General features: G+C 44.9%; 1 protein-coding gene across 7 annotated transcripts in view; it reads left to right on the top strand.

Annotated features, from left to right (window-relative positions):
- Positions 1 to 18,855, top strand: part of LOC118413897 (titin-like) — a 21,587-nt gene extending 2,732 nt beyond the window's left edge. The window contains exons 1-11 of one of the 7 annotated variants that reach the window (XM_035817513.1): positions 4,156 to 4,303; positions 8,934 to 9,031; positions 11,295 to 11,538; positions 11,981 to 12,187; positions 12,403 to 14,415; positions 14,708 to 14,779; positions 14,895 to 15,065; positions 15,549 to 15,722; positions 16,125 to 16,251; positions 16,516 to 16,635; positions 16,960 to 18,855. In XM_035817513.1, the coding sequence (XP_035673406.1) occupies positions 8,939 to 9,031; positions 11,295 to 11,538; positions 11,981 to 12,187; positions 12,403 to 14,415; positions 14,708 to 14,779; positions 14,895 to 15,065; positions 15,549 to 15,722; positions 16,125 to 16,251; positions 16,516 to 16,635; positions 16,960 to 17,911 (4,173 nt within the window). In that variant the 5' untranslated portion in view covers positions 4,156 to 4,303; positions 8,934 to 8,938 and the 3' untranslated portion in view covers positions 17,912 to 18,855. Of the gene's footprint in view, positions 1 to 4,155; positions 4,304 to 8,657; positions 8,804 to 8,933; positions 9,032 to 11,294; positions 11,539 to 11,980; positions 12,188 to 12,402; positions 14,416 to 14,707; positions 14,780 to 14,894; positions 15,066 to 15,548; positions 15,723 to 16,124; positions 16,252 to 16,515; positions 16,636 to 16,959 lie in introns of those variants that run through there. The other 6 variants (XM_035817515.1, XM_035817514.1, XM_035817510.1 and 3 more) reach the window with 6 other exon arrangements.
- The last annotated feature ends 377 nt before the right edge of the window (positions 18,856 to 19,232 follow it).

Below are 19,232 nucleotides of genomic sequence, written 5' to 3'. Positions count from 1 at the left end.
ACAATTTATGTAAAGGGGGCTTAAAGACGTTAATAGTTTAGATTCAGGGGTCCATTGTGATTAAGTCATATCCTTACAAAATGTTATCTTTAAAATGTCTCCTCTCCAGACCAGAAGCCCGTACCGTGGTCCTGTTCATGACATCTTGTTGTTGAAGTGTTGTCGTTGTTGACCTTTACCTGACCTTGTTTACCACATGTCGTCACACGTGAATCCGTGACCCGGGACTTTACTCCGTCCTGGGCAGGTGTTTTGTCGCAGCAGGTAAAAATATTTACCTGCACAACGAGCCTCCATCACGGTGCGGCCAGGCGTGACCCTTGAACGAGCCAATAACCCCTGATGGTGCTGACGTAAGGCTCAAGGACAGGCTTGAAGGGGGGGGGGGGGGGTGCTTGTATTGTGCAGGCTTTTTAGACACTTCTTTGGAGGTAAGCACTTACTCTAAGATCTTCCTCTCCCGGCAGCTCTAAGTCTCATCTAAGAAATTTATTCATTTTATAACATACATTCTCACATAGTCTGTTGCCAGCCTTTTTTCTCTGCCGGCAAGCATTATATATATAGAGAGTTGGTCCGAAATCTTCTGCCCAGTTGGCCTTTTAGGCCGCTATATTACCAACGGTTCCATTTAACCGAGACTGACGACCGAGAAGTCGCTTCTGCATTCAGCCAAACCCATGTCATGCCATGACTCACAAAGCCCGCTGCCACATGCTAACAATATTATGATTTATACTGTATATATATATATACGTATATATATATATACTGTATGACTATTCCGACATTACAGTAGGTAGTTGCCATCCATTGACGTTCTGTGCGTGGTGTTATGTGTGGTGAAAACTTGACTCGATGATTGTACACCTGACAGGAAACGTGCTAACCGTTAGTGTTGTTGTGAAAGTCACAAAAATTACGTCTTGTTGACACATTGTTATTGCTTTTAATCTTTAACTTTCTGGCATACATGTATATGGATTGTGCAGGTGTATATTACGCAGTGTATCTGCAGGAGTGATGTTACGATGTATAACTTGATAACCTTGCTAATACCTGTTCACTTATGTGACGCAGCCGGAGGCTTGTTGGCTGTTAACATGTTTATTGTCGCATTTTAGCGACATCCTTGCTGCGCCATACTGTACCATTCCCCTGTCGCCCCTTCTGTGTACCCACGCCACACCTGTACAGGTGACATCACGGACAAAGACGGCTTAGGCGCGTGTCTCTGAACCCAACTGATTCGTCATATCATAACAAAAGCTTTGCCTTCAAGCCATGACGTAGGTCGATTTGGGTTCAAGATACTTTGCCGTGCGGTACCAACTCAGGTTGGCCTCATAAAGTGAAATGTAAATACAGAAAGGTGGTAACGCTATTTGAATTGGATGCCTCTATATAAAACTGTCACGAAAAGATCAGAGAAGATCAGTTGGTTTTTCAAGACCCGGGTAATATGTTTTATCATTAGTTGCAACAATCCTAGCCTTAGTCATATAAAAATGACTTTGGCGAGTTACTACCAGTAGTAAGTTTCATCTATATTTTCACTTAGACATTTTACCGATTATCTTGTGGCTTATGTGGATGGTGCTTCGCTATGGCTTCAAATAGAGCTTTATTTGGGGCAAGAAAACATTTTGAAAACAGATTTCTGTCCCTGTAGAAAATATAGAATGAAAAGGAGACGCTGACGATTGCATTTAGAATTTTGTACAAAAAACTACCACGAACGTATATCACCAAGTCACACAGTCTTAACACGTACTTCGTAAATATTGATACATCATCCCTGTAAACCAGCTTCCCCTTTCTAATCTGCTGATACTAATAAAATATCTTGCAATGGTAGTTGCACTTCCTGTTTCGTCCGCAAGAAGTTCCCTTACACTAGTTGCAAGCCACAGGCTTCTTCTATTCCATAGAACGAAGTTGAAGTTCCGCACGGCAACAGGGATCTCGCCAAGGTCAATTCCATTACCTGTTCGCCATCATTAGCATGATATTGTCGACGTTTGTCACATCTTAGAAACTTAAGTAAATTCATGAGTAGTTCAGACGCCTTGGCCTCGTCATAGCACAACCTGATTTATCATATCTGCAATCTGCAAGCCAAATGAGGTATGCCTGTTCCCAGGGTCTGGCCTTAAATTATCACATCCCCGGCCTTTTTCCTACGCCCACAAATGGGAGAAATGCATATGCATACATTGCATACACGTATATTCAAGCAAATGTTCGATTTCCTTTCAATACAATTAAAGCAATAAAGTTACATCGGCATTCTACGTAACTGTGTAAATTACAATAATTTCAGGATATTTCTTGTATACGTCATGAATATTTCTGATGATACCTCGTGACGTTTACTCGTGTATATCATAGTTGAGGTTACGGTATTTTCGAATCGTCAGAAACGTCTGTTTGCCATTACCGGGCCCGTCGCGGACCTAACGGGTGCGGAAAGCGGATGTAGCTTGCGTGCTCGCCAACTCCAGGCGACTGTGATTGATCCCTGGTGGTGGCAGGCACGTTCAAGTCATCTTAGTACACTTCGTCATCCCAGAACGGCTCGCTTACTAAAGTAGCCTGGTATCCAGCCGTATTATGGCTCCCGAGTCTCTTCTGTCTTCTCCGCAAATACCGTAACTACTCGCTATCACAAGGAGTAACCCGTACGAATGTACCGGGAGAGGAACTGTTTGTAAAAGGAGTCAGAGGAAAGAAAATAGAAAATACGAACCGCAAGAAAAAGCTAACTTAGTTTTCTCGTATGAGCAGATTTGATAGAAAAAGAGCCCCGGTCTTTAGAACCCCTCCCCATCGCTCCAAAATATATTTCACACTTTATCATACTTTCAAGCATGGACGTAATATAAGTCGCGGTTGATGAAAGATGAAACGGGACTAACCCCGCACTCAGTCCTTCTTCTAAATCCGAATTTCTTATATTCCGTCTAAGTTTCAAGATGCTAGTAGACCAGATCGAAAGTATATCGATACAAAATATATCTACGTACGCAGCTCTACTCGGGCCAATTACAGGGAACAATGCCTGTATTGTATATAAACCTCTCCCTCTTTACCAAAACATCTAAGTGACTCACAGTCACGCCTCTGTAGACAAATACAATATTTTATCCCCCTTAATGTCAAGTCCATCCTCTTCAAACAAGACGTCAATAGCAACTCAAACAATACGAACGTGATCACAGACAGTGACTCAGCCCCAAAGATGTCCGTTTTCCGAGTAGACTACTTCAGGCAAGGAGGTTGAAAAGGGGGACTTCCCGAGTTTCACCTGTGTATTCAGTGTTACCTCCGTGGGATTATGATACACCCACAAACCACTTTCCAAATCCTCAATACCTACCGTGACCGTACCCCACTTTATGTTGGCGTGTAGAATGTCGCCATATGTAGGCCACAGTGACTGAATTCTGTTTTACGTATAGGAAAATGAGACATATTTTCTTGGGCATCTATGCTGATATACATTATGAGGAATCGTTTTCTCTTGTCCAACTGTGTATCTGTATTGATGAGGACCGCCCAAGCGCCCTCCGGACGCCCGTGTGCTTCCCGTTTCCCGTGCGGGGTCAGCAGCTTGTGCCTAGTACAAGCGGAAGCGGGCCGCATTCTTCCACTGTTAGCTTTGGAGCAGTGCCAGTTCCGCCTGGTAACTAGGAGATATGTGGCTCATCGTAGGGTTTCTGAAACCGACGAAGAAAGCCTTCAATGCCGAAGAGTAGTATTCCAGAATATGTGGCGATGTCTAAAACAAATGCTGAATCTAGGTAAACCATTGTTAAGGGGGAAAAATTGTTAGACGCATGTACGTTGCATTTATGACAAAGACCGGGCCCCCGAAAACCCCTGTGTTTACTCCCTGAAATATGATATGAACGCTGACTTTAAGAAAAGGACCATCACATTAGCTAAGGAGGGGTCATATTCAAAAAGCAATATTTCCGTTAACCATTGTGTGGTAAAAATATCGTCTGTGCACAATTTAAGGATCATTTTCACCCTATTAAATATCATACTCACTGTTAGTTACTACGTCGTTACAGTCAACAAATACGCACGAAAAGCACTTGAACACTTCATGCTCCCTCTTCCCCCTCGAGTGACACTTGCAGATCCCGGTAGAAAGTCTCGGGTTACGGTAAGACTGTGGGATCCGTCACAGATCGGGCTGCAGAGCATAAACACAGCAAAACCCTGTCAGGCCGAAGTTCTACATGAACCACAAGCTGTCTGGAATTGCTGCAAACGTCTCTTCCTATCCCCAGAGGTAGGGTGCCTTCAAACTACCCTTTTGATCACAATAGCTTGGGATGGTAGAGCAATAGTACCAGGTAACACTGGACACAGTGTACCTTTTAAAACGGCCTTTGGTTGTAAATTGTGTGCATTGATTGCTCGTCATATGTTCAAGGTTTGAAGGGATGACTCGAGATTTAACCGCCCGTTTCTTCCACAGGCGAGCCAATTCTTGTAGTTGTATACGTTCCAAGTCTCAGCTCAGAGAAACCTCAGGTCACGACCACAGTTATCCTGAAGCAGAGTAGCAGTCGAGCAAAAAAGTTGACGTGGTCATAATTGTTCGTAGACTGAAGTCTGAACTGTTTTCCTCCCTCTTCCTAAATCGTCTGGTCATCATTACGAGATCAGATGTATATCTTCTACCCTGTCCTAATAAGGACAGGGTCGGTTCTCCATCTCTCTCTCCCTCCCTTTCTCTCCCTTCCTAACCCTCTCTGTCTCCCACTCCCGCCCCCCTCTCACCCAACACCGTGATAAATCACAACACCTCTGTAACGTTCCTTGCAGATTATTTGTACTAGCTGTTGGAACTACTATTACATGTACTAGCTGTTGGAACTACTATTACATGTAATAGGTTTTGGCCGAGTGAGACGGGGGGCGTAGTCGCACATTTCGGAAGAGGTCGCTTTCGTCGAATACTGGGAACCGATTGTATATCATGCCCGATTCATGTGTATTTAGAAACTTCAACCTACCATTGATTTATTAAGCAACAATCAACATTAACGTTGTAACGTCGTCCAAATCAGAATGATTTCAAAACTTTTCTGGTCTGTGTTTTTCAAGTTCGACTACATGCTCCACTGTGACACCATACACGGTTCGTTCGGTGTCGCTCTCCAAGTCCAAACGACTCAGACAAAAGTGTTGATGTTTTCGTTGGACTCCCTGAAAGAACGGAAGTGGTCCCAGGTAATAATGGCGACCGGTGTCGTGTTTCCCAGAACGGTTTGTTATTTACGTCGAGGCAGAACCACCTGAGCCCGCCTCGCAGAGAGGTGTTCACGGGTCAAGTCGCCTTCTGTGATTGGTCAACAGGACAGGCGCTTTCCCATCTGCTGATGAAGCCGTTTTCCCCTCTTTGATACCTCTTTGACGTAGTTTCGCGTTTTGGAACGATGCCGTCCCGTTTTCCACATCTGGCTAGTCGCCATAGAAGAACAGTTTGTGGCCACCGCTTTCTTTTTGCCGTATTTGCTGAGTAAGCAGGGTGTCGTAGGTTTTATCACTATTCATCACAGGAGTCTGTTTAAGTTGACCATTGACAAGTACTAACTATTTCTAAAATCTTTCTTGGATTTGCCACTCGATTTCCTTTGCCAAGATCGAATAACCTAAAGTGACCTTAAAGCAGAAAGCGTTCCTCCCTGTTATCCCATGCACCTGCTTCCGTGCTGGTTTTTGTCACAACTCTCACCTCTGAACGGGTAATGTGGGACCTACGACATTCCAGAGTAGAGGGAGTGTTTTCAAGCTTAAAATAGTCTTCTTAGAATTTTACAGTTCATGACCATCGAACGGTCACTTATGTTTACTATCTTTGTTGAAGCGTAAACCCCAAGCTACATGTTTGGCGTCCAAGAGTAATCTGAAATTTGTTCGTTTCTTTGTGGGTGTGTTTTTGTTAGTGTGTGTGCGTGTGTACGTGCGTGTTTGCGCGCGCATGTGCGTGCGAGCGTATGTGTGGACGTATATTTGTGTTTATGTGTGCGTGTTTGTGTGTGTGTGTTTGTGTGTATGTGTGTGTGTGTAAGTATGTGTGTGTGTGTGTATGTGTGCGTGTGTGTGTGTTTGTCTGTGTGTGTGTGTGTGTGTGTGTGTTGGTACTAGCTGACTACAAACCGTGGAAGCATGTCGTAGAACGGCATGGTCTGGTACTGCCGCATATGGTCCTGCCTAGTCACAACGTCATGGTCATAAGCATGGGTCGTTCTGAATGCGCGGACTATATATTAGTAGACATCGCTTTAGCATGTATCCTCTACTTTCGCACTGATAATCTAGAAGCCAGACAATATTTAGCTGACATAGACTAAATGCTGTTAAATTTTATTCTCCAAGCAGAGGTTGGGTCGCGGAGATAGTTGTTATCGGGATTTAAGCGAGTCAGTAAAAATCCCGACCACTACTATGTCCGCGACCCAACCTCTGCTTTGAGAATAATTGAATTGTACGACTACATGTACATCGTCTCCTCTGTTGCACTGACCCGAACGCTTGTAACCAGTCAGGTTCGGGAGTGTGTACAATGCATTAGTGGAACACCTTGACAGTGTGTATTAACAGTATTTACAGCATAGTTGTATTGCACCTCTGTTCTTCGTTATATGTGATGTGACAATTTGCTGTGTTCCCATCAGAAAACGTAAGATTTATTTATGTATTCATGAATTTCTATCTTGTAGTTGAATACGTCCATGTACGTTTCGATATGGTAAATGGGGAACTCAAATGCAAGTCGACTATTGTCTCAAAATGAACCGGCGAGAACAGGGGTACATACAGCTATGCTATGGAAAGCTCTTGATTTGCCCAAGGCGATGTATTCAGCAATTATGATAATGACAAGACCTACAGACTCGGTGATATTTTGGTCCCCTATAACCCACAAAGTAACTAGAGTTTGGAGTCTACATCCATAGGCCATTTTATCATCATCCAGGCCTCTCTATACTGTCCGGCGGCTCACTCGCGTTGTCCTCACTTCAACCTATGTGTGCGCGTGTAAATGTACTTTTTCTCGAGCGCGGTCCGTCGCGTTTGAATTGTATCTCCCTCGGGCACCGTCATTATTAGATACAGTATGAAGGGGACAGATAATGGCCTCCCTTTGTTAGCAGAGAGCAGAAGTTCACAGGTTAACCAGCAGAAATCATTAAAGTTATCATATCAGTCACGCCATAAGGTATCAGTCATGCCGTGAAGAAATAAATCACTTCGGCTGTTGTAGTTGTTTTTGTTGATTTGTTCATTTACTGCAGAAAATAAACAGAGCTCGTCCTTAAGACCTATCAAGGACATTGTGAGCTGTTTCACCATATCGTGCTCAGTTGTTGTGGCAAAAAAAATGTCTTAAAGCAGTGCTTGCAATCAGTTGCTATTTTTCATACAAATATTTCTGATCTTACGTGTACACTGGTGAAAGTGTGCTTAAATTCCTACATCGCTGGTTTACCATTCGCTGGTTGTGAATAGACTAATGTCATAAAGGCGAATTCGAAAACGACAAAGGGGGAGAAGCAATCTGTTGAAATGTGCTTCTTCTATCATGATTTATTACACTATTGTGCAACAATGGTTTCGGCTATTATTTTCATACTTCCGTGAAGTAAATAACAAACAGTGTTCACGTCAGTCATCGGTCGTGAAAAAGATTTTTCCTTTCCTTCCCCGTACGGCTGCCTGACGTGTGGCGGATATCCATCGCGTGCTGAGGTATCATTTACCGCCACATGGCCTCAGGCGGAAGTGTTGCCATGGCGACACTGACGGGTGTCAGGCGAGGGCCTACGTAAAAGACAATTCGGCAGTTTGGTCAAGGAGAAACAAGATATTTGGGAAGAATAACTTTATTGTGTTTCTTTCTGAAATGGAATCGGGAATTCGTAAGCTCCGATTTCTCTCTCAATGTAACTATCCCATTGCTGTTTGCACGAAGACTCGGCTTTCGTTAATTAAGATATCCACCCTGTGTAATGACTGGACTTAACATTTTTCTAACCGCAGAAGTTGGGATTTTTATTCCAATTCTTCAACTTTGCCACTTCCGTAATAGTGACGACATCCCCTTCTAGGAAATGTGGCCACGGGATTCCAATGGTTTGGTAGCTGCGAAGTACTGCGGAGTGATATATCCATTAACCACCATTAGATGTTATTAAATTTCGATGGAAGACTCCGTCGAAAAAAATGCGGGGTAAAGTATATATAAATGTCGTATGATCGGTTCGTGATATGAGTTTTACATCCCTGACGAATGTACATTATAACTGGTGGAGTGGTCGCCTGCGCATACACGCTTTTGTCAGTTTTCGACGTACGTCAAAGACGAGCAATTATCACATTTTCTACACGACCTCTTAACACCGCACATCAAACATTGGAATGTACCAAACATGACAAGCAGTAGTCTTCTGTATCGGCGCTAAACGAAAATGATTCCTAGCTCCGCCAGATAATTGTTTCCCGTAGATAACAAAGCAAATTATCATTTTATGTATTCCGATGCAAAACTTCAAGTCCCATATGATCGATAAGCACACAATAACTTTTAACTTTTGACGTGGTCAGACTCTTGTTGGTCTCGTCCTAGCCAGGCCTTCCGGCTACAGTCGGCCCCACCTGAGATGATTTGAGGTTAACAATTAAACGTAGTTGTTTTTCCGCCCCTCGTGTAGTGTACACACCTACATGTCTATCTGTAAAGTCGCAACGACGTTTTATAGATATCTGGTGTAATCTGTAAGTAAGTAAGGACAGGCTGTTCAGTTTCTGTGTTTTGTTGCAATTGTTGATGTCGATATTTGCGAGCGAACCGACGAAACCTTCCGGGGGGAATGGCGCACTCATGCAGATCTTCCGCTTCCCCACTACAGTCCGTATGGCAGGGGCGGGCGGCGGGCACGAGTCCTCGGGGCAACCTCCACCTGGGCCCGTCATCTACTCCGTGCACTCTGGCGCTCACATTCCACAGGTAGGACGGGGTTCTTTCTTTCTTATCTTGAGTGTCATCACTGAGTTCCGGGTTGTTATATCAAAACGTGTTCTGTGGTCAACACATGTTCAACATGTTCTATGTTTTGTACCCCCTGGATTACATATAATTAGCTACTGGCAATAATCACATGAAGCTGATGCTGTTTCCCAACTATGCATGGCAATTCCCAGGAAAAAAAAACTGTGAATTCAATTTTAAGGTTAGAAATACCCATCTGCAATCTGCAATTTGCAGAAGGATTTTCATGATTGCAGAAGAAAAATTAAACAATCTGCAATTTTGCAGAATGAAAAAATCAGGATTGGGATCCAATGGTTTTAATATGTTAGCGAACTAGTGGCATTTTCACCCCTACAAGACAACATTAGCTCCTGGATGTTGTCTTGACTTTGTCTTGCTTTTGTTTCCTACTGGACTATTTAAAATTTGTTCTCAACTCCTTTGCATATCAATTCATAGTTGGGGTATGAAACCTGTTCTTCGATAGATCAGCTCAGTGTCACTGACAAAAGGTGGTTGCTACCTGAAAAATCTGTTTCCAAAAATCATTTCCAGTTGCTTATTTGGTGTACCTTTATTAGTATGTTCTGTGGAAGTAGGTGTGATAATGACTAAGTACATCTATGAAGTAATTCGTATAATTCAAGTTGTAGTAGCCCATAGTGTCAAGGCGAGGTGGATATGGTGGTATCAGGGAATGATAACTTCCCTACAGAAAATGATCATCTTTGCAGACTGAAATTAAAAGTAGAGTGAGAGAACAAAGAATTACAGTAATGCTATGCATTGCAAAACTAAATATGATTTAAATGCAAGGCATTGTTAGGTTGAGAAGGATGTTCGCTCTTTAAAACCTACTGACTTGTTACCTGGCGACCTTTGACACCGTCTAGAAACAATCACCTCAGTCGCTCATGCGTGTTGATTTTCGTAACCTCACTTAGTCTTTTCATTTAGTTGTTTATATCAAATCGATACATTTGATGACATTACCGAGTCTCATCGTGGGGGCTTCAATTTCATACCCAGTGTATGAAACTCGAAAAAAAGGAAATTTGACTATAAAATTGCACAAGATAGTTCAGAGCAGAAAGAAATACATTCCGGGCTGTTGACCTTGGAATGATGCTGTTCTAACATTCGAACTATAATAATCTGCGTTCTTCAAAATGTAACCTGCTAAATTGACAAAAGGATTGGTCTTATGTTTGTGAGCAGTCACTGGTCGTAAATTTGATAGGTGTTTCCTACGCGGGGGCAGAGCTGTCAAAGTGTTTGATTGCAAGATAAGAAATCATAATCGTCATTATGAAATTACAATCAATAGGTATATGCCTGATTGTACATGTATAATGTTTTGTCATCCTCCGAATCGGAATAACTAACTATATACAATATGGCCCTTTCTGTATATGCCAATATTCGCCCTTAAACTAAGGCAACGTGCATGCATGGCGCTGTACAAACGTGTGGCTGCATGCAGGGAAAGACCCTTAAATTCCCCGCATTTGCCCCCCTTTGTGTGTTTGAACTCTATCGACACCAGCAATGTTTTTTTCCCAGATTTGTTTCCGTGTCGCCCCAGCCAGCACGTGCTGGGCTGACATGTAAACATCAGGCAGGGCAGGGTCCTCCCCGGCCACGCTTAACGGGATTGACCCGGAAATAGAGCACATTAAACACAGGCTCACAATATAGAACACTCAGGTAACGGTACACGCGGAAATGCAGGGTTCAGAAAATGGATTGAAACGTGGTTTGTGGCGCTTTTGTGGAATAACAACTTGTAGTGCATTTGCCGTTGCTGCTACGACACGATTTTGCGACGTCTAACGTTTTGCGGCCCCATACCTGTGAGTGGCTGTGCCCAACGGCTCTGAAAAAATCTAACTTGTACAAGAGACCGGACTAGATTTCTTTGAACATGTATGATGTTATATGCTCTTCCACTCCTTTTCTTATTCGGATAGGTTGTCGTTTAACTTAGTTTTTGGGCGACGGAAATAGATGACAAAAGCCAAGGCCATCCATACCCGACTTCATTCAAAGAGTGATCATGTCAGATAGCTGCAGCTGGCTTCCAAAAGCGTGTATACAAGGCTGAACTGCACCCAGGGAAATGATAGTCACATTTCCAACATGCTACGCCATCGCGACATATTTCTACACACTTTGAATGAGGCATTATCAATTTCACGCTCATGAGTTATGCGTTGATTCGCCTTTTGTTTCCGTACAGGAAATAGCGCGGGACATCGGAGTGCCTCTTCAGTACCTCGGCTTTAACCACCCTATGCTGGCCCACAACGATGCCCCCTCCCAACCGTTCCCTACATCCGGGGTACAGCAGCCCTTCCCACCCCACAACCCGAGGCACCCCGACCCTCGTTCCCAGGCACAGCTGACGCGACCCACGGTGACGTCACCTCCCGTGTCCAGAATCATCATGCCTGCATGGCAACACAACAAACCCATGCCGCTGGGTAAGTGGCTATCTCGTCTGACGTGTTCCCCTCATCTCTGTATCAAATTTTCCTTAATTTGACACTTTACCCGAGGGCACACAGGTAGTCTTCCTGGTCTTCATTTCAACAACTTATCAAACAAGAGAAACGACGTGAAGGTGACGCGTTCGTTGTTAAATCTTAAATATATGAAGAAAGTCCCATAGTTGGGTTACTAGTAGTTCGCTAGACTATTAGTTTTCGTACTTTGGTTTATGCAATTTTGCTAGTCCTCTGTAATACCCCTGTAAAGCTAGCCAGGGGCACCTGAAAAATAGGTCATTGACCTTAGCGTGATCTGCCGGAAGAATTAACGACAGAACGACAGAAATTTTTATTTTTGGAATATCAATAGCCCTCCTGCCCCAGATCCGTACATGTAAGTAAGAATCTGACATGAATCTATCCCTGTCTTTTCCAGCCGGTATCCACCCGTACCAGTGGACCAAGGCCGACGTGTTGACCTGGGTTCGCTGGGCGGTGGACGAGTTCTCTCTGACCGGCGTGGATGAACAGAGGTTCGGCATGAACGGCAAGGCTCTGAGCCTGCTCGGGAAGGAAGGGTTCACCGACCGCGTCCCGTTCGCCGGTGACGTCCTCTACAACCTGTTGCACAACTTACTGCAAGGTGGGTAGACCGGAATTGACGTTTTTTTCACCCGGAAATGGCGTACCTTTGCTTTTACGCTTAATTGCACAATTTCATAAAAACGTCAAACTGAGAGAAGGCCAATGTTTGTGTGTGGTTCGTTGATACTATACAGTATTCTTGTACTTTTACGATACGTTTGTCGTCAGTGTGATTAAAATACGCACTGTTCCTCATTTCCACATTTCCTCCAGGCTACGAGCACTTAGCGAGGAACAACATTCCAATCAGCCAACCCCGTAACGCCCCTATGTGCTACCCCACCCCTCCATCCACCAACCCGTCCCCTCAGATCACCGTGTCGTCCCCGGGGGCCACCATAACGAGGCTCTTGGACTCAGGGGACCCCGTCCCTACCCAACCTGTGGCTTCCCAGAAGTCGGAAACGGAGACGGACAAGCCGAGTGAAGTCGAGAAACTCGTGACCTCGTCATGCAGTCCGACCGGTAGTTCAGAGATAGTCCGCACGGCCTCGGCACAGCTTCACAGACTGAAAGAACAGCACGACAAGCTGCTGCCCTCTGTGCTGTCGGCGCCAGAGTTACAAGTTCAGGACGAACCCGTTGGCACGACAGGAAGCCCGACCATGCCGGAGCTCACGAAGATCGAGGATAGTCCCACCAGTGTCATCACTACAGGGTCACAAACAACGTTGACAGATAGTAGCAGTGGCCATGAGGCGGTCATACAGCGGCCTATGGTGGCACCCGTCGTGCCAAACTCAGCCCGATGCGAAGAAGACCAGAAAAAATCGACAAACCAGGACCCAGCTTCAGTCCAAGGTCACAAGACAGATCCGATGTCGAGGCACCCCAAGAGAAGATGGAGTGTAGATGCTGTCGTCAGGGAGACTGCCAATCCCATCAACCACGATCAGCGCGCTGCCAAGGTCATCAGGGTCGGGCCCACTGTGGAGGGAGTTGAAGTTCAAGGACGGATGATGTCACCTCCAAGTTTGCCAGGAGAGAAGACTCCCAGAGTCGGAGAGAACATCTTTATTCCATGCCCTGAGATAGAAAGAGAGCTTGCCAAGCTGAGGGAGAGGGACGCGCGCAGAATGAAACTCTACGACAGGTCCATCAACGAAGAAAGTCTGAGGGCTGAGAGAAGATACATGGTGTACGCAGAGCCTGGTCGGGTCATCCGACCGTTCGATCAGGTACAGTTTCAGGCTCATTTGCAAGGGGGTTCTTTTGTCCGACCTCCCGCTCATACCGGTCCAGTGGTTGGGGAGGCAGCCGTCCTTCAACAGCTGCATGGACCACCGTTGCACGCGTTGCCTGCACAACAGGGAACAACCCCTACCAGCACACCTGCGTCAATAGCACAGAGGCCAGTCACGCGCTCCTCGCAGAATGGGGCACAGCAACAGGCGTCAACCACCGATCATCAGGAGAAGAAAGAGTCAAATGCACAATCAACGCAGACACAGGAAACTGCCGGTGTCGACGGTCTGAAGTCCGCTGTGTCCGATACGAGCAAAGCATCGGAGCCAAGTCACACACAAACTCGGGATGGAAACATGCCCCCAGCCGTCCCACCAGGCCATACTGCCCTGGGACCACACCTAATCCGTGGAGATGCCAGGCTGCCACTCTTACACAGCACCATTGAGCAGCTCAGAGCACGGCGACCGCCTCTCTTCCCCTACATGCGCTTGCCGCTCCCCGCGCAGATCCTGGGACCAGACGGCAAACCTCTACACGAGATGGTTGCCAGGCACCGTCTTCCAGTTCCTGTTTTCCCTCAATATTCCCGGCAAGAGAGGGACCGAGGACCCGAACAAGTGCCTACAAGTGGGGAACACCCGGTGTCCGTTGACCAACCCCCAAGACCCGTCTTCCCGCCCAACTCCACAAGTGATCCAAACCTCCGGACGCTCCCCGTGCCGCCCATCTACAGGCTCGCCGTGCCGACAGCGCCGCCTAGCGGCCCGTCACCAGGACAGCAGGTGTACGACCTCAGAGGCGTCCCACAGGACAGACCTGTAAGCAGTCGACCCGAGGACCCGCCCAGTGCCCCGGTCCAGGAACACACACCCGCGATGACAGATGTACGGGTCAAGGTTGAGAGACCAGAGGGCCCGGAGGAGGGTTATGGGGTGGCCCCAGAGAATAGGCAAGGTCATGACCACAGCACACACCAGCAGCGCTCCCCAGTTATCATCAAGACAGAACATAGGGAGGAGGAACCATCAGATGTGACAGGTGAGTTATCTTGTTGATTCAAAGAGCTCGTGTGAACTTGAATAACACCAGAAGTAAACATTATGAAGGTCAAATTCTATCACTCACAAAACACTTGGTCTCAAAACTTCAATTTACATAATTAAATTGTAATGCACTGACATTTGCAGAATCAGGTGGTTGAACTAACAGAGAATAAACATATGTAATAATGCTTGAACAAGTTAAAAAGAAAAAGTATTAGAATAAAAAACTTCTTACTTGTAAGATTGCAAACCCCTCCTACATGTCCTAACTAAGCTGTGTCTGGCAGGGCAAGACCAGGGTGAAGAAGCAGTCACACCCAACACCGTGGAGCCATCGGCCCAACAAGCTGTCAATGAAGGTACGCAGCTTGCCGGGTCAAGGTCGTTGTATTATTGTCTGTTTTACACCTATCAGTAGTAGATTTGAAAAAGAAACTAGATGACAAGGAGACTATGATGTGTTTGACATTGTAGAGAAACCCAGTGAGGAAGCCGCACAGCAGCATATCCTGAGACAGATGCTGACCAGGGATAGAAAAGGATACTGTAAGGAATTCTGGGAAAGGGTCCACAACTCCCAGTCATCTTCCACAACACTGACCACCCCTACTAATGACATTAAGCTCTTCCAAGGTGTCACAACATGTAAGGTCAAGGTCATACCATCTCTGAAATGGCAGGGGTGGAAGGTTACTATAGCTGGTGCCCTGTGGTTTTGAATTCCTGGTTTATCTGTTTATGGCATAGTTGTTCCTGCTTTTCCATAGCCTGGTATCCAGCTGTATTATAGCTCCCAAGACTCTTCTGTCCTCTCCACAGAGATACCAGGATACCAGGCTAGCTTTCCCATTCTTACAGTGGCAGACCTTAAAGTAATATTTACAGGATAATTGTGGATGGTTTGGTGGCTGGTGAAATGCTAATGTGATCATTTGGGTCTGGGGAATTTTGTGCAGTGCATCAGAAAAAGGAACTCGGTGTTACGTCATTAAAGTAAAGACATGTCACAACCAAGTGATAAGACAAAACAACAGTTACTTAAGCACCTGCTCCTTGAGTCCCAGTTGCCTGAGTAACTGTTATCTTGCAAACATGTCGTCAACTATTTCTCTTTGTGATGTCCAACAGCCCAGCCCACATCCCTGGTGCCTATCCTGCCAATGCCCCATCCCGATCCCCGGGGCCCGCCCCCACCCCCAGTGAAACGAGGAAGGGGAAGGCCGCGGCTCTACTGGCCAGGGTACAGGAAGAAACCCCCACCACAGACTAACACACCGCCAGGGGCACCGGTCAGAGGTACAAGTGAGGATTTTCAACTTGTTTTAAGCTTGACTACATCACCAACAGACAATCAATCCAGCTGAGCATGCAAAATGTCTGGATCATCCATTTTAATTTCAATTTCAATTCTAAAAAGACTACAGAATTTCATTTCTACAATAGTTCATTTTTCATTTTTATAAAAGCGAATCTGCTGCATTGACAATTTATTCACTGAACTCAGGAACTGAACTCAGGAAAAGAAAGTTATTTTTATGATAACAATTTTCAGCTCTGACAATCATTTGATACCATGGAGCTTAAGCATCTAAAAAGTCATTGCAGACCCTATTGTAATTGTTGTGACAGACCACAATATAACGTACTAAAATTCAAATCACATACTGTTCTAACAGAAGCCACCATGTCCTCTCTCATTCCCAGAATGCCGTCTGCTATGGGAGTTCCTGTTACGTCTCCTGGCAAACGAGGAGAAGTACAAGCACGCCATCAAGTGGCTCGACAAGCCGAGAAAGGTCTTCCGTATCGTCAATGCCAACGCCATTGCAAGGTGAGGACATGTTAATCTTTCACTGTGTATCTTGATAATGGGGAGAAAGTGTAAAGAAAATGGGCATGGAAAGTAATTAAGACTACCTACTTCACTTTTTCAAGATAGTTAGTTGATAAAGGGGGAAAAGTACTTTTTGCCATTTACATAGAGCTATCCTATATCTGCTTCTAGTAACAGAATATGCCTGGACTAGTTAAACTACTGAAACTAAATATGAAACTGATTATGTATGTGATATCACAAACGTGATCTTGTTCTCAGGCTGTGGGGCAAGCAGAAGAACCGTGACAACATGACGTACGAGAAGCTCTCTCGTGCCATGAGGTACTACTACCGCATGGACATCCTGGTGAAGGAAGGGTCCCAGAGACTCACATACAGGTTAGAGCTTCCTCTCTGCAATGTTTAAAACATTACTGTGCGAGTGCAAGGTCAGACTCAGACTTTCAGGTAGAATCCACTACCTTTCGTCAGTGACACGAAAGCTAGAGGTAGTGAATACTACCTGAAACGTCTGACCGTTTCCAAGATCGTATCCTGTCGCTTGAGTAATTGTATTTGGCATATCTTTTTACCTGTTACGCATTATCAATAATACCTTTAAGTTATCAGGTTTGCCGTTTGTAATAGTTCATACATGTAATCAATTCAGTTGCCCTGACATGTGTTTGAAAGTTGGTTCAGCTTTTTATTTGTTTCATCCAGGTTTCTGAAAGGGCTGGAGGACATCCACGCTGATCGTGCCAACCGGCGTCGGAATCGCAGTGGGTCCACAAGTGCCACATCACGTAACGCGCCGCCCCTCACCAATGAGCCACACAACAAGATGGGGGTCCTGGATCTGGATGCCGAGGGGAAGGTAGAGGCCAAACCCCAACACAACAACTTAGGCAACATGCAGCAAGAAACGCAAAGGTTGTACGGGACCAGTGTCGAAAACGTATCCTCCTCTATGCAAAAAGAGTCTGAAGAAGGATCTGGTCAGCAAATGCCCTCACAGGGAGCATCATCGTCCGTATCTCCTGGCTATAGCCAAGCTCTGGACGTTAAGATGTTCAGGAGATCTCATTCTATGCCACAAGAGGTAGCAAACGTAACATCTGTCCCTAAGATGGAAAAAGACACTGTACCGGTGAAGATACCATACAGATCAGAGGACACACCAGCAGCTAATGAAAACAATGTAAGGAACTTCAGGCCTAGTTTAGATTCCCAGTATATTGAACTGAATAGGATGCTTCGTCATCAGGCAATGCCTTCATCAGTTGTGCCCAGTCGAGGGTATCACAGAACGACAGACAACATACCAAAGGCAACCACCGCCCCACCTATTTTCAAGAAAAGGAGATTTTCAGTTGATGGTGCAACTCCTTACTCCACAGCAAGCCTCGATGTTTCCAATAACACCAATGGTGGAACTGCAGGTTCTAACACCACCAAGCCATACCTTCAGCCTCCACATCGCCCTGAGTCAGCTGACACACACGTGCATGTACGGATCACAGAGGCTCCCTCACCAAAAAGGACAAAAATTCATCACGTTTTCTTCCCTCCCGCAGAGCATTCCCCAGGAGGTAGGGAACCAGAATGTGAGAGGGATAAGGAAGACAGTGGTGAACAGGAGGAGCCTCTGGACATGAGTGTTAAGAAGACCTGAAGGACTATTAAAAACGCGACTTAATTATCACCACAAAAAGAAACGCGAAAATTACATAGTATAGTCTTCCATGTACCCTAGTGTAAGCAGATCATTGACAAAAAAAAAGCTGCTCCTGTAGTGTTCTAAATGCAAGTTACTTACATTATAGATAATGTCGTACATTTAGTCTCCATCCACGAGCACTAGCATTTATTGTTGGGGAGGGCTGGTTTGCGATTTCAACTTATTGGCTAGATTCTAATGTCGGCAATGCTCCACTAAAAACTAGCCCGCTAGCAGGTGCAGATGTCGAACTAACCTTCCCAGCATACATTGTAAGAACCTGGCCCATACAGTGTACACAATGTATGTTCGAACGTTCAAAATTGTGAATCAGCGCTCCCTCTGCAATAAACACCAATGCACGTCACAAAGGAGGCTATAGTATTGTAAGTTTTATGGACAATATTTCTGACCAATAGCTTCCAGCAGACTGGGTGTTTTAAGCTTTGTTGTTGTTTTTTCAAACACTCTGCCAACTATTAATATATCTGTATACTATTAATGTTGAATTATAACACTGCCAGTTTTTGTGCAAGAGTCTACAACTTGGAGTTTGGCTCATACCAAGCACTGCCAGTGTTTTATCATCTGTATATCACATAAACAGAAAGTTGCAACTGATTGTCTTGGTGCTAAATCAGGTGCCTGTAATTATGTACAAATCTTGGGATGCAAGATTATGAATTTCCTCTGTGCCTTTGCGATATAAATTTTGTACTTTTACAGGGATTGTATGTCCAGAGATCTATCAGCTTTATATATTCCAGTGGCTCTGTCCAACAGTGTTCATGAATATCCAAGTTATCAATAAAAAATGATATCCATATTTGAGGGATAACAAGGTAACAAAATTAATGTTAAAATAAAGTCTTATCCTGTGTTGTGAAATACAGGTTGTAGTATGTGTTGATATGTTCTATTTTACCAGGCGAGCTCAGATCCTTTTTGATAGACTTTCTTATACATGTAGATCATAATGTCATAAGATCTAGAGTACACCAATCTTCTTGAAACTATAGCAGTCTATGTGATTTTCAAGTTCCAACCCTAATAATGAGTCCCACTTTCACCAAACCCACTGGAGCTCTCCAACAAGCATGGCCAGTTCCCCTCCAGATTGCTGTGTATGTACACGCCAAAACCATTTACCTGGAGAGTGACATTATGGCATAGCAACAACTGCTTGATGGATGTGAAGTCACTTGCCATACATGTAAGACAGCAATCTACATTGTGACATTTAACATATTCTAGACCTTACAAAATGCAAAAAGTA

This window comes from Branchiostoma floridae, chromosome 4 (assembly GCF_000003815.2).
Source record: "Branchiostoma floridae strain S238N-H82 chromosome 4, Bfl_VNyyK, whole genome shotgun sequence".
Taxonomy (NCBI): domain Eukaryota; kingdom Metazoa; phylum Chordata; class Leptocardii; order Amphioxiformes; family Branchiostomatidae; genus Branchiostoma; species Branchiostoma floridae.
Note: the sequence above shows the minus strand (reverse complement) of the source record. Positions and strands in the feature narration are given on the sequence as shown.